Source organism: Suncus etruscus, chromosome 9 (genome assembly GCF_024139225.1).
Source record: "Suncus etruscus isolate mSunEtr1 chromosome 9, mSunEtr1.pri.cur, whole genome shotgun sequence".
In the NCBI taxonomy this organism is placed as follows: domain Eukaryota; kingdom Metazoa; phylum Chordata; class Mammalia; order Eulipotyphla; family Soricidae; genus Suncus; species Suncus etruscus.
Genome location: NC_064856.1, coordinates 18,158,478 through 18,173,460, shown reverse-complemented (window position 1 = coordinate 18,173,460; position 14,983 = coordinate 18,158,478). Strand labels below are relative to the sequence as shown.

At 41.8% G+C, this 14,983-nt stretch overlaps 1 protein-coding gene across 2 annotated transcripts in view; it reads right to left on the bottom strand.

Annotated features, from left to right (window-relative positions):
• The window catches only part of NCOA6 (nuclear receptor coactivator 6), a 77,234-nt gene that overhangs the window by 39,746 nt on the left and 22,505 nt on the right, over positions 1-14,983 (bottom strand). For both annotated transcript variants that reach the window (XM_049779108.1, XM_049779109.1), the window contains exons 4-7: positions 14,619-14,747; positions 13,010-13,861; positions 10,437-10,583; positions 1,350-2,466 (exon numbers count right to left, since the gene is read on the bottom strand). In XM_049779108.1, coding sequence (XP_049635065.1) covers positions 1,350-2,466; positions 10,437-10,583; positions 13,010-13,861; positions 14,619-14,747 — 2,245 coding nt within the window. The remainder of the gene's footprint in view (positions 1-1,349; positions 2,467-10,436; positions 10,584-13,009; positions 13,862-14,618; positions 14,748-14,983) is intronic.

Sequence of the window (14,983 nt, the reverse complement as noted above, 5' to 3'; positions counted from 1 at the left end):
ATTTGAACCAACCACATTAGGTTCTGGATTGGCTGCTTGCAAGGCAAACACCGCTGTGCTAGCTCTTCGGCCCTTTGATTAAGTTTTGACTCAGTAAAATCAGATAGTTAATATTCTGTTACTGACAATTTATAAGATTCAAAAAGCAGCTAATGCATATGACATAATATTAGATTATAACAAAAAAAAACACTGTGGGAAGGCTGGAAGGCAGTTTAATTTTATTTTGAACATTCATGCTGTTTAACTACAGGTCAAGCAATTTATTTCAATTAACCTGTATTGCATTTACTAGTCACCATTCCATGCTAATGATTAAAATAATAAAATTCACTAAATCAATATTCCTCCTAAAAACATTTTATCAACGCTAAGAACATGACTTAATTTAATACCTTGCCTCGGGAAATAAAATTTGTTAATTGCTCTCCAGCTGTGATCTTGCTAAAAAATAAAACTGGAGGACCAAAGGGTAAATGATTTAAAAGGTCCAATCATCTCAACGTGAAGTTTAAGCTTTTTGGGATGACTAAGAGCTTCTGGATGAAAAGTACAGTACAAAATACAATTTTCTATTAAGACAGCACCACCAAAATACATTAATCTTCCCTGCTTTCCCAAGACCCAGCCTGTGAAGCTCCCGATGAGGAGTTTCACTGGTTACTTTTCAGGCTCTGAGTGCCAAATCTGAGATTTAACAGACAGGCTGCAATGTACAAATTTTGTGCCATCATTTAAAAAAAAAAAACCTTTGGGTTTGGGACGATGGCCCAAAGGACTGAATTCAGAGAATGTTTTTGCATGCTGAAGCCTCGGGTTTCATTCATCATAAGACATAGTTTCCAAAGTACTGCAGAGAGCAATTCTTGAGAACCAAATCAGGAGTAAGCATCTCCCAGATTTTGCCGTGTGTGGTTCCAAAATAAGACAAAAACAAATGCACGTTATCTATCGGAGATGTATATTTTTTGTCTTTGGACCACACCCATTGTAACTCCTGGTCATGCGCTCAGAAATCACTACCAGCTTGGGGGGACCATATGGTCACCAGGGGATCGAACTGCGGTCTGTCCTAGGCTAGCGCTTGCAAGGTAGATGCCTTACCTCTAGCTCCGGCCCTGATGGGAGATGTATTCTGACATAGTGAATCTGCTTTAAAGTAATCAAGTAATCAAGAAAGAATATAATAAAAGTAAGATAAGCAATGGGCTGCAAAATTTAGCAGCAGGTAAATTTCATTATGTGTATTATAAAATTAGAATATATCATATGTTTAAAGATACCCATTAAAAAAACTGTCCACATAAAAATAAATGAGTAATATTTGAGGCAAAACTATCATGACCTACTTTAGTTCTTGCTGACTATTTTTCTTCTTCCGAGGGGGTTTCTTCTTCTTCGGCTTATTTGCGTTGGCATTATTTTGTTTATTGTTTACCCCAAAATGGCCGGCAGAGATGTCACTCTGCAATAAGTTGACCAACAATGGGCTTGTTAATGTGACATCCTTATTGACTGGAAAGCCTGGATTCTGGCCACAGGACATCTGATTTCCATTGGGTGCTCCACTGAAAGGTGTACTGAAGGGTATTCCATGGCCTGTGAAGTGATTTCCTGGGGCACTGCTTCCCTGCATGGCCTGCACATGAGGGGGGACCATGTTGGCTTGCTGCATGCCAACATCAGGCATCATCTGAGGCAAGCTGACATCGTTATTTGCTGTAGTGGTAGAATCACCATGCTGCTGGGCCATGTGTGGGTTGGGCCCTGGTGGCCGTAAGACCTGCCCCTGAATTCCCATAACCTGAGATGGACTGTTATTCACAGGCCCTTGCTGAGACAGCATCTGTCCTGACATCTGTCCCGTAAACTGCACCATGTTTCCTTGCATGTTTGGAGTTGGTCCCCTCATTATCTGTGCTGGTCCCGGCATGACACTGGATTGGTTCTGAGTATTAAACTGTTGCTTATTCCCCTGCATCTGATTGGTCATGATCTGATCTATCATTGGGTTCTGTTGGAGCAAAACCTGCCCCTGAGGCCCCATCATCTGGTTATGTGTTGCCATCATTTGTGGGCCCTGCTGGGGAAGCATCTGCTTGGGTGGGGTCATCCTTTGGGGTGAGGGCCCAAGATTCTGGCTTTGAGGGTTCACCATCATCTGGCCTTGTGGCATAAGCTGGGCCCTTGAAAGGATCATAGGGTTCTGAGGGTTCAAGGTTCCTTGTTGCTGGACCATCTGGCTCTGGGAGGGCACCATCTGCTGGTGCATGTTCATCAGCTGAGATGGTGGGCCCTGCTGGGGCTGGCTTTGTATGTTGCCCAGGTTCACCTGAGGAACCCCAGAACTACCAGACTGCTGGTTGTTCATGTTGCCATGAATTCCCATGAGGCTGGGTTGCATCATATTTGGTGGCCCGTGGGACACCTGCATCTGGTTCTGAGGAGGACCAGCTCCTTGACCACCTGAGAAAAAAAAAAAAAGCATGGTTTTAGAAAGAAATTATATTAACTTTCTGGTATAAAGATACTCAAAATAATTTTTTAACTCCCAGGTAAGGATACTCAAATTAAACTTACACCCACCACCTACACATATCCACTGACCAAAATGACAAATGTGCTATGGTTGCAAACTGAAGTTTTTCTAAAATATGAACACTTCCCAGTAGTTTAAATCTTGACATTCTTAAGGATCATACAATAAAACAGAAACCTTTTTTTTTTTTACTGTTATTTGATTACTGAAAAGTAAAATTTCAAAAATTAATAAGGTTTACTTCTGGCTAAAAAGAAAGGCAGCATCTCATTATTTAAAAATAACTTGAAGCTACCTTGTAATAAAGAAATTTAATAAACAGTATTGTAGGCTAGTAAAATATGCTCTGCTTTAGGTGAGTCATGGAAATAAAGAACACCAGGGAAAACCTTGATAATTTTGAAACAACTTTAAAAAATGCTTTTTGGAAAATAGTAACTTTCAAAGGTTAAATGTGTGTTATCTGGACCACTGAACATTATTTCACTTTTTTTTTTTTTTAATTTCTGAGCCACACCTAACAGTACTTAGGCTATTCTTAGTTCTGTTCACAGGAGCAATTCCTTTTGATGCTCAGAGGACTGTATGTGGGACTGGGATTGGTTGCATGTAAGACAATTAACTATCTCTGGCTGAGTGCAAACTAATAAGATAACCCACAAGCACAGGGTCGGAATGGTGGTGCAAGTGGGGGGGCATTTGCCTTGCATGCGCTAGCCTCGGATGGACTGTAGCTCAATCCCCTGGTATCCCATATGGTCCCCCAAGCCAGGGGCAATTTCTGAATGCATAGCCAGGAGTAACTCTTGGGCATCACTGGGTGTGGCACAACCCCCTCCCAAAACAATAAAATCTTGGTTATTATAACAAAAAAAAAAGTTAACCCAGAAGCTCCAAATAGAAGACAGTTAACAAGGGTTGTTAAAATTTTAGTGACCCTCTCCTCTGAGAGTCCCTGGTAGAAAACAAAAGATATGCTTTGGGCCCGGAGAGATAGCACAGCGGCGTTTGCCTCGCAAGCAGCCGATCCAGGACCAAAGGTGGTTGGTTCGAATTCTGGTGTCCCATATTGTCCCCCGAGCCTGCCAGGAGCTATTTCTGAGCAGACAGCCAGGAGTAACCCCTGAGCACCGCTGGGTGTGGCCCAAAAACCAAAAACCGAAAACAAAACAAAAAAAAGATATGCTTTATTGCTAGTTTTTTCTTTTTATTTCTGGGCCACACCTGGCAATGCTCTGATGTTAACTCCTGGCTCTGCACTCAGGAATTACTCTTGGCTGTGCACAGGAAACCATATGAGTTGCCAAGGACTGAACTTGGGTTGGCCATGTGCAAGACAAGTGCCCTGCCCAGTGTTTTATCTCTCTAGCTCATTTCTTTTTTTGTTGTTGTTTTTTTTTTTTTGTTTTTGGGCCACACCCGGCGGTGCTCAGGGGTTTACTCCTGGCTCTGTGCTCAGAAATCGCTCCTGGCAGGCTTGGGGGACCATATGGGATGCCAGGATTCAAACTGGGGTTCCACCCTGTGTTGGCTGCGTGCAAAGCAAATGCCCTACCGCTATGCTATTGCTCAGGCCCCCCGCAGACCTTTTTTTTTTTTTTTTTTTTTTGGTTTTTGGGCCACACCTGGCGGTGCTCCTGGCTGTCTGCTCAGAAATAGCTCCTGGCAGGCACAGGGGACCATATGGGACACCGGGATTCGAACCAACCACCTTTGGTCCTTGGATCGGCTGCTTACAAGGTAAACGACACTGTGCTATCTCTCCAGGCCCAGCCCTTATTTCTTATTTAGACAAAGAAGCCTTCCTGGTTTGCTGTAGTGTTGCAGTGTTTTGGGAGTACGAGGTTCATTCTTGGCAGTTTTTGGGTGCCATGAGGTTAGGTCCAGGGACTGATTCTAGGGCTTCACATATGCAAGGTATATATCATATTCCTTAAACCACAACCTGAGATTCTATTGGTTTTGTTTGTTTTGGGGCCACACCTGGCAGTGCTCCAGGGTTACACCTTGTTCTGTACTCAGGACTTACTCCTGGTAGTGCTTGGGGAACCACATTGGATGCCAGGGATTGAATGTAGATCAGCCACATATAAGCAAATGTTCTACATGCTATCCTACCAGTCTGGTCCATTAAAAATTAAATCCATTTATTTAGAACATATGCTATGCAAGAGCTTTACCTCTGAGACATTCCCAGTCACTCTTTATTTTCTTTGTTTCAGAGGGAATTAAAATGTGCCACACCTGGCAGTGTGCTCAGGTGTTATTCCTGGCTCTGTGCTCAAGGATCACACCATATGTGTGATCAAACCCAGGTTAAACATGCATGGCAAGTGTCTTACCCTCAGAACTATCTCTCTGGTGCTCTTATTTTAAAAAATGGGAACTAAAAAACGTTAGCTTTGGGACCAGAGAAATAGTAGGGCACTTGCCTTGCATGCAGCCAAATCGAGTTCAGTCTTTAGCATCCACTATGGTCTCCAGAGCCCACAAGAAGTGACCCGAGTGCGGAGCCAGGAGTAAGCCCTGAGAACCACTGTGTGCCCCAATCAACTCCCTCAAAAAGAAAAAACATGTTATGAAATCTATTATGTTCAGTGAAATAAGTCAGAGGGAGAGATATAGATGCAAAATAGTCTCACTCATTTATGGGTTTTAAGAAAAATAAAAGACATTTTTACAGTAATTCTCAGAGACAAGAGAGGAGGGTTGGAAATTTCAGCTCACAACATGAAGCTCACCACAAAAGAGTGGTGAGTGCAGTTAGAGAAATAACTATACTGAGAACTATCATAACAATGTGAATGAATGAGGGAAAAAGAAAGCCTGTCTCGAGTACAGGTGGGGGTGGGGTGGGAAGGAGGGAGATTTGGGACATGGGTGATGGGAATGTTGCACTGGTGAAGGGGGATGTTCTTCACATGACTGAAACCCAACTACAATCATGTTTGTAATCAAGGTGTTTCAATAAAGATATTTAAAAAAAGAAAGAAAAAAAATGTTATGGGGCCTGGAGAGATAGCGTTTGCCTTGAAAGCAACCGATCCAGGACCAAAGGTGGTTGGTTCAAATCCCAGTGTCCCATATGGTCCCCTGTGCCTGCCAGGAGCTATTTCTGAGCAGCCAGCCAGTAGTGTGGCCCAAAAAACTAAAAACAAACAAACAAAAAAAGAATATGGATTACCCCATTATTTCATTTTGGCTAACATGTTTTGTTTTTTTTTTTGGTTTTTGGGTCACACCCAGTGGTGCTCAGGGGTTACTTTTGACTGTCTGCTCAGAAATAGCTCCTGGCAGGCACGGGAGACCATATGGGACACCGGGATTCGAACCAACCACCTTTGGTCCTGGATCGCCTGCTTGTAAAGCAAACGCCACTGTGCTATCTCTCCGGGCCCGGGGTAATCCATATTCTTATCAGAAAAGCAGGGAACTAACTGTCCTGGTTTACACTAAAACTTTTCCTGAATCCCAAGACTCTTCCCAAGATTTTATAAATAATTCCACAACCTCTTAAGTTGAACTGATTGCCACTGTACATACACTGAATATAGCAGTTTATATTCATTCAATTAGCAATATTTTACTAAATAACCAGAGTGCACAAAGCACTTTGGTGCTAATATGATACCAATAAACAAGACAGCCTAAGTTGGAAGAGATAAAATTAAAAAAGAAAAGTATTTTTCAGGTATTAAAATCTATGTAGGGGCTGGAGATATAATACAGAAAGTAGGGCATTTGCCTCGCATATGGCAGATATGGGTTCAATCCCTGGCATTCCATATGGTCTCCCAAGCAATGCTAGGAGTAATTCTTGAGTGTAAAGCCAGGAGTAACCCCTAAGTACTGTGGAGTTTGGCCCCCCAAAAATATACCAAGAAGGAGCTGGAGATAGCACAGTGGTAGGGCATTTGCCTTGAACATGGCCAATCCAGGACAGATGATGGTTTGATTCCCGGCATCCCATATGGTCCCCTGAGCCTGTCAGGAGCGATTTCTGAGCGCAGAGACAGGAGTAACCCCTGAGCACTGCAGGGTGTAACACCGCCCCCCCCACACTAAGAAAAATAGAATAGAGAAGAAAAAACAGATAAAAGTACCACTATTTTAGATAGTATAACTAGAAATAATTGGAAAAAAAATAAAGTGTGTGTAGAAGGAATCATTTAAAAATACAAACTAGTTATGCTTAAATAGAAGAATTAAGAGGCCGGACAGATAGCATGGAGATAAGGCATTTGCCTTGCATGCAGAAGGATGGTGGTTTGAATCCCAGCATCCCATCTGGTCCCCCGAACCTGCCAGGAGCTATTTCTGAACGTAGAGCCAAGAGTAACCCAGAAGCACTGCTGGGTGTGACCCAAAAACAAAACAAAACACAACAAACCAAAACAAAACAAAAATAGAAGAATTAAGAGTCGCTTTATCACTGTTTTAAATCTTCTTATAGAAAATATGAGCTCATGGTCCTGACAAAAGAGCACCTGCCCTGCCTAAGTGTGTGGTCAAGTTTAAATGTCCCACATGCACTGAGCAGGATCCTGGCAGCTCTGAGCTATCTTTGGCATTGAAAGTAATTTCTTACTAGAGATAAGTGCAGCATGTGGCCTGGAAATAAGACCTCTGGAGAACACTTTTTTTGTTTGTTTTGTTTTGTTGTCACACCCAGCAGTGCTCAGGGGTTGCTTCAGGCTCTATGCTCAAAAATCGCTCCTGGCAGGCTTGGGGGACCATATGGGATGCTGGGATTTGAACCACTGTCCTTCTGCATGCAAGGAAGACTCCCTACCTCCATGTTATCTCTCTGGCCCCTCTGGCGAACACTTTAACCAGAATTTGGGTGCCTCAATTAAGAGTGAGACCTGTAGCAAAACACTATGCAAGCCACAACTAAAGAGCTTCAGGGACAACTGTATGTGAACACTACATCAAGTACATGTATAACACCTGGTCACTGCAACAACAAAGGGATAGAAAAATGGAGAAGGGAATAAAAAAATAAAGAGTGGGAAAGAGTGTTCAATGGGATGGGGCACCTGCTTTTGCATGCAGGAGGCCTGGGTTCCATCCCTGACACTGCATGACTCCCCAAGGGAATGATCCTTGAGCACTGAGCCTAGAGTGGTCACTAAGCATTATGATTATGAACAACAACACAAACTAATGAAGGAAATAGAGGGACTGGTAGATAGGGTGGTTGCACGTGGTAACCTAGATTCAATTTCCAGCATCCTATATGGTCCCTGATCACCATCGGGAGTGATACCTGAGTGTAGAGCTAGGAGTAAGCCCTGAGCATTATTACCAATAATAAATACACTATTAATATTAAGTAAGTTCTGGCTGAGATTTAGTTTTCAAATTTCAAACTATAAACTAGAATTTAGATGCTCAGAAAAAATGATGCTAAATATGAACTGTACAGAATTTTAAAGTGTCCAAAATGCCATTTGTCTCCACACCTTTGCACCTAATTAACTCTTGCCAGAACACCTTTTGTACTTTTACTGATTGTTCAGCAAATTATGACCCATGAGCCAAGTCAAGATTAATAGGTCAGTAAGAAAAAAAGAAAATGAAAAAGAAAAAGAAAAAGAAAAAAGTGGGAGGCAAAAAATTCAAACAAGCAAAAACAGGAGTCCTAGAGACTATAAAAATCAGTTTAAGAAAAGAAAGGAAAAAAGGAAGGAAAACATAAAAATAATACAAAAAAATCAACACCCCCCAAACAAAAACAAAACAAAAACAAACAAACAAAAAACCTAAAAAGCACCACAGCAATAAAGACAACAACCAGGGGCCGGAGAGGTGGTGGCTAGAGATGTCTGCCTTACAAGTGCTAGCCAAGGAAGGACCACAGTTCAATCCCCCGGCGTCCCATATGGTCCCCCCAAGCCAGGGGCAATTTCTGAGTGCTTAGCCAGGAGTAACCCCTGAGTATCAAATGGGTGTGCCCCCCCCCAAAAAAAAAGACAACAACCAAACATTAACCACAGTCCTGAAATAAAGACGAATCAAAGCATAGGGGGGAAAAAAAGGCAAAGAAAAAAAGAAAAACAAGCAACAACAATTACAAAAAAAAAAAATTTTGAACCACATAACTTGAACCATCTTGTTCTGCCTCACAAATTGAGGGGGAAATAATGGAGGGCACCAAGACCAAACAGTCGTATGAACATTGAGTAGAAATAAAAAATGATCAGACTTAAACACCAAATCCAATGCCAACTACAACAGAATCGATACCCAATCTACAACAAGTTAGACAAAGAAGGGAACACTTATACTAGCAGCTCAGGGGGCAAAGGAGGGAACATGGGATGCATGCTGGTAACAGGGGTGGAGGAAGGATAACATTGGTGTGGGAATGCTCCTGATTCAATGTCACTATGTACCTAAAATACTACTGTGAATGATTTAATTTGTAATCCACTTTCGTCAAAATAAAAATTATTAAAAAAAAGAAATAGATTAGAAAATAATATTTCTAAAAATGCAACCTTTATGAAATATACATTACAAAATATACTTATCTTATTGTAATTAAGCATGTCAAAATTTGCTTTTCTTAAATATATATTTCCTCATTCCTTGAAAAATCAAGATAGTCATTTAATTTTGTTATGATTAATAAAACACTTTTCTCATTAAAAAAAGATTAATAGGTCAGTTCATAAATAAACAGTATTTGGAACACTGTCATACTCAATTGTTTATGTATTATCTATGGCTACTTTGCACTACAATAAAGAAGCTATAACAGATCATATAATATGCAAAGTCTAAAATATTTACTAACACAAAATATCATAGTATCATGTTTTCTTTTTTTTTTCTTTTTTTTTTTTTTTTTGGTTTTGGGCCACACCCGGTAACGCTCAGGGATTACTCCTGGCTATGCGCTCAGAAGTTGCTCCTGGCTTGGGGGACCATATGGGACGCCGGGGGATCGAACCGCGGTCCGTCCAAGGTTAGCGCAGGCAAGGCTTACCTGTAGCGCCACCGCCCGGCCCCAGAGTATCATGTTTTCTAAGAAAAATAAATTGAGGGGGCAGGAGAGATAGCACAGTGGTAGTGGTTGGATGTTTGCCTTGCATGCGGCTGACCCAGTTTTGATTCCCAGAATCCCATATGGTCTCCGGAGCCTGCCAGGAGTAATTTCTGAGTGCAGAGCCAAGAGTAACCCCAGAATGCCATCAGATGTGGCCCAAAAAACCAAACCAAACCAAAAAAACCCCACCACACACAACCAATCCTCCCCCCCCCCCAAAAAAAAACCCAAGCCAAACCAAAATTGGGCTGGAGATATAATATAGGAGGTATGGGGATTTCCTTATGTGGATGACACCCATTGGGTTCACTGGTCACAGAGCCAGGAAAAGGCCCTGGGCACCAGATGTGGCTATCCTCCATCTGCCAACTATCCAGAAAAAACCCCAGCTAAATCAGAGCAAGAGCTCAACAGGCTGGAGCAGATGCTCTGTATACATAAAGCCTGAGTTCGGTCCCTGGAATTTCATGGATCCCTATGCACTGCTGGGAAAAATAAAAACAAACATGCACAAAATTGAGTTTCATCTAATTTCTTCTGGTATTTATTTCTAGTTTCCTGAGACATCCCCTCCAAAACCAGGGATCAAACATAAGATCTCACCCATGCAAAGCATGTACTCTATCATTAAGACACATCTCCAGTCATCCAGTCTGAAATATTTTTGACTACTTTTGATATACCAATTACTGCCCTGAAAGAAAATATATTTATGAGTTTGAAATTCAGGGGAGAAAACCAGGACTTAACACTCATGTATCCTTGTTGCTTATCATAGTTCTATCACAGTATCTACACACAATGTTCAATAAATGGTGACTGAATAAATCATATGAAACAAACCTGCATGTTGGACATTTTGATTTGCTTGCAGCTGAGAGGCTCCTGTGTTACCAGGGGTGGTTGCAGTGGTTGAAGGCACCTGACCTTGCATAAAGTTCTGATTGGCCTGTCCTGCTGGGAAGCCAGGTGGGAGGCGTTTAGGCATTCCTTAATAGAAAACAACGAGTAAGGCAGTTATCTAGCAAATTTATACTCTTTCTTAGATGTGGAATGAATAAGGAAGGATGAGCTGCATGATGTCTCCACTGGCTTAGCTCTCTGTCACACTGGTAAGATCTCTAATAATAAGGTTGGGAAAGATGGTTAAAAAAATCAACACAATTTCTTACATGAGCATTGTCAAAATGAAAAAGAAATACTGAAAAATTTACACTTAGAACATGCCAAGGAAAAGATGGCAATCTGCTCCCTAAATGTGATCTGAAGCCATGTCACATCAAGGTTTAGGGCTTACTTTTCTCTGTAATACAATAGACCCTGAAACTTTACATACTTTAACACAGGTACAAAAAAATAAATTCTCTCATATTCAACCAAATTGATTTTTAAAAAATGCTATAAAACAAAGAGCTGGGTCCTGATATTGAGCATAAGTGATTTCATTTTTCCATTGAGGGACTAAAAGGCAATCTCTTTTCTCAAAATTTCCCTCCCATCTTGTGCTTGTCTTTTTGGAAAACAAGCAATTAGAAACAATTTGCAGGAACTTCAAAATAAGGCTACGTTAAATTTGTCATTATGTCTTCCCCAGATAATGTTTGCTGCAATTCAAAGAGCTATGATACTAAAAATAATGCTCAATATAGGTTCTTACTAAAGAAAGACTTCCTTTTATAGAATGGTTTAAATTTTTTTTTGGGTGGGGGGCCCCACACCTGGCGGTGCTCAGGTGTTACCCCGGCTCTGCATTCGGAAGGCACTCCTGGCAGGCTCGGGGGACCATATGGGATTCCAGGGATCAAACCCAGGTCTGTCCCAGGTTGGCAGCATGCAAGGCAAATGCCCTACCGCTGTGCTACCATTCCGGCCCCAGAAAGGTTTAATTTGAAAAAGCAAATCAGTGATAAGGAGAATCTCAGATCCCACTCTTTTAGTTTGTTTTGGGGCCACCCAGTTGTGCTCAAGGGTTACTCCTGGCTCTGCACTCAGGAATTACTCCTGGCAGGTTTGGGGGACCATATGAGATGCCGGGGATTGAACCCAGGTTGACCACATGCAAGGCAAGCACTCTACCTGCTGTGCTATCGCTCCGGCCCCTCAGAATCCACTCTTGTCTATACTGTGGGCCTTGATGTGGCCAGATCACCTAGGTGAGCACATCATTTGCTCTATGAAAGCATCAAGACCTACAGCTCGCTGAAAAATTTTGTATTAGTCCATTATTCTTTTCAGGGCCAAATTTTCAATCTCCTGGAAAATGCTTTATAGACAAATATGCATTTGTCCTTTCTTTAGCGGTGACAAGTCCCCATTTGCATGCTTCCATTATAGGTAAATCAACAATCACATTGCAGGAGGGACTCTCCAGCTTCTACTGATCGAGGGCCACATGATATGCCCAGACAGTGAAGTTCGGAGCTGAAACATTTTTGCATTTTCTAAAAACTTCTTGGGGTTCAAATATTAGAGCCTGCATGTCAATAAAATTATAAGAGAGTAAAAAGATTGATGAGCAACTTAATTTCATTCATCATAAACCATGGGAACATGCCTTTGCTATGTTGCACTAAAGATGCAAGGGATTTTTTTCTGGGCAGACAATGGTGTCTTTTGGTGGGGTATGTTTATCAGATGACAGCATTACTGACACTCTCTATACCTACTGAACAGCTCCAAGCACATTCATGTGCACTAGGATCAATGATTAATAAGAATAAATAATAAACATGGAGATGGATAAGTTTTACTGTAATCGTTTTACCTCTCACACATTAAGCTCCATTGCTTTATCTTCATACAAGAGGCACCTTACAAAATAAATAAATAAATCTCCTTTAGGTATAACTGATGGAATTCCCTCTCTAAGGAGCAGGCATTGGCATTATAAAACTATAAAAAGTCAATGATTTCTGAATTTATTCCCCTTTAATACTTCAACCAAATTTAACAAGTACCATGCTACTATTTACACACTAGGATTATAAAAAATGAAAACTAGAAGGGTCTTTTCCCCAATAAGATTCTGTACTTTACATATTTTTCTATTGCATAATCTTAATTTTTCTTCAACAACTGAACAATTTAAATTGTTAATAAAATGAATGTTTCTCTTTGAAATTTTAATTTACCAGTACAAGATCAAAACAATATAACCTGAAAAACAAATTGAGTATTTCTATATATTGTATTTACCTGCATTTTTACCCAAAGAGCTTGCTTAAATATAACCAATAAATGCTGCATAATGTATTCATAATGTGCCAAATTAACTTCGGTCAGGTGTCATTACTATAGTCACAAACCAAATTAATTACATCCTTATTTCACTCCCTCCATTAACTCCATAACTTGAAGTTCTACTAAAATCTATCTTCAGTAAATTGATCAACACAAACAGCTTCAGTGTTCCTCACCTCCTAGGCCTGGATGTAAACTCTGTGGCCCCTGGTTTGGTGGCTGCTGCTGCATCACCATGAAGTTAGGTGGCATGTTTCCCTGTTGAACCATAGGATTCCGACCTGGAGAGCTGACAGGCTGCTGAAATCCCTGGGGAAGTGGGTTATTTTGAGGTGGCCTTGGTCCCATCTGCTGCTGAGTTTGGTTAACCGTTGGGGAGGAAGCAGGGGAACCCTGCTGGAAGGAGGAGGGTGAGGAGGCAGGAGACTTGTTGGTGAGGTGGGGCTGCTGCAGGGGGGTTGGGACCCTGGAGGGCCCTCCCTGCAAACTCTTCATCTGAGGAGCAGTGAACTGGCCTGGGTTGCTCATCTGAGTAAAGTTTGTATGGGCTTGTGAGGCTTGCTGGCTGCCAAAGGGATATGGAGGGGGAGGGTGGGAAGGTGTCTGTACCGTGGCTAAGGATGGTCTTGCCTGGAGTTGCTGTTGCATTGGGCCAGGCAAGGGAGCCTTCTTCCAACCTTGGTTTGCAGTCATTGTGCCCAGAGAACCCTGGGCTGGAGGAGGCTGAAGGGCTCCAGAAGGCAGCTGGTTCCAGCCTGGAGGAACAGGCACCTGAGTTGGGGCAGTAAACTGGGGTCGAATTCCCTGTGGCTGTTGCGGCTGATGTTGCAGTGGGGGTCTTGCCTGCAACTGTTGCTGCTGCTGTTGCTGTTGCTGTTGCTGCTGCTGTTGCAGCTGGGGAAAATTAGCTGGGTTCATCTGTCTGGCCAAAGTGACAGGCTGCATTGGGTGGTGGTGGGGAGCTATGGATCCTGAGGGATGACCTTGTTGCTGTATATGGAGCCCAGAGAGGAGTGGATCCATTGCATCTGTTTAAAAATAGATAGTAAAACAATTAAAGCAAGGCACCCTAGACCTTGGCGTTGATGATCTGTAATCTAGAGTTAAAATCTGCTGGTTCAATTCAATAAAATGTTCACAAACACGATCTATGTGTAAAGCAAATGTTTAGATAGAAAGATAAATTTTGTCTAAAATAACCACATAGTTTCAATTGTATTTTGGCAACACTGAACCTAAGAACTTTAGATTTACCAAATGCAGGTCTTTAAGTTTCTCCAATGTTAATTCTTTTTTTTTTTTTTTTTTTTTTTGGTTTTTGGGCCACACCCGTTTGACGCTCAGGGGTTACTCCTGGCTATGTGCTCAGAAATCGCCCCTGGCTTGGGTGGACCATATGGGACGCCGGGGGATCGAACCGAGGTCCTTCCTTGGCTAGCGCTTGCAAGGCAGACACCTTACCTCCAGCGCCACCTACCCGGCCCCTCCAATGTTAATTCTGAATCTTGAGGAGGAAGGGTAACATTATGAAGCATTTAGCAAATGAATTTAAGTATAGAATTCTGTCATGGAGTATCTTGCAAAATAGGCTAAGGAGAGCATTTTTAGGAATGATGGGGTAGAATAAATAAGAATATCCAGAAATGTGAATGAGGAAATTAGGACAGATTATATATACACAGTGACATCTGAAGTGCACAGTTAGCAACAGAGAATGCTAGCTTTTGTAATGCTCTGTGCAGGAAGTTCCATTTTCTTCAGTCCTCAAAAACTGAAGGTCATTACCTGATTGGGAAGCAGGGCGAGGAGTTCTGGGCTGTAGCTCTGATCCGGGGCCTGGTGTCATTATGGAAGATGACATGTTTCCTCCCTGGGGTATCATAACAGTGGCAGGGTTGGTCATCCTTATTAGTCCTGGAGGAAAGAAGAAATTCCTAGAATAAAGTACTGCAAAGAGTACATGCTTGTTTTTACTGAAGTTTTTAGAGGACTTGAAAAGAAAGATTTCTATATTCTTCATGGATCCTTTTTAAATAAAATCTTTTATCTTTAAGGTACATATATAGACAGCAGTCTTACTCTTTTCCAGTCTCATTCCCGTTCTCTCATAATTGAAGTTAGCAGCTCATGCAGGGCAGGGATTTGGCTCA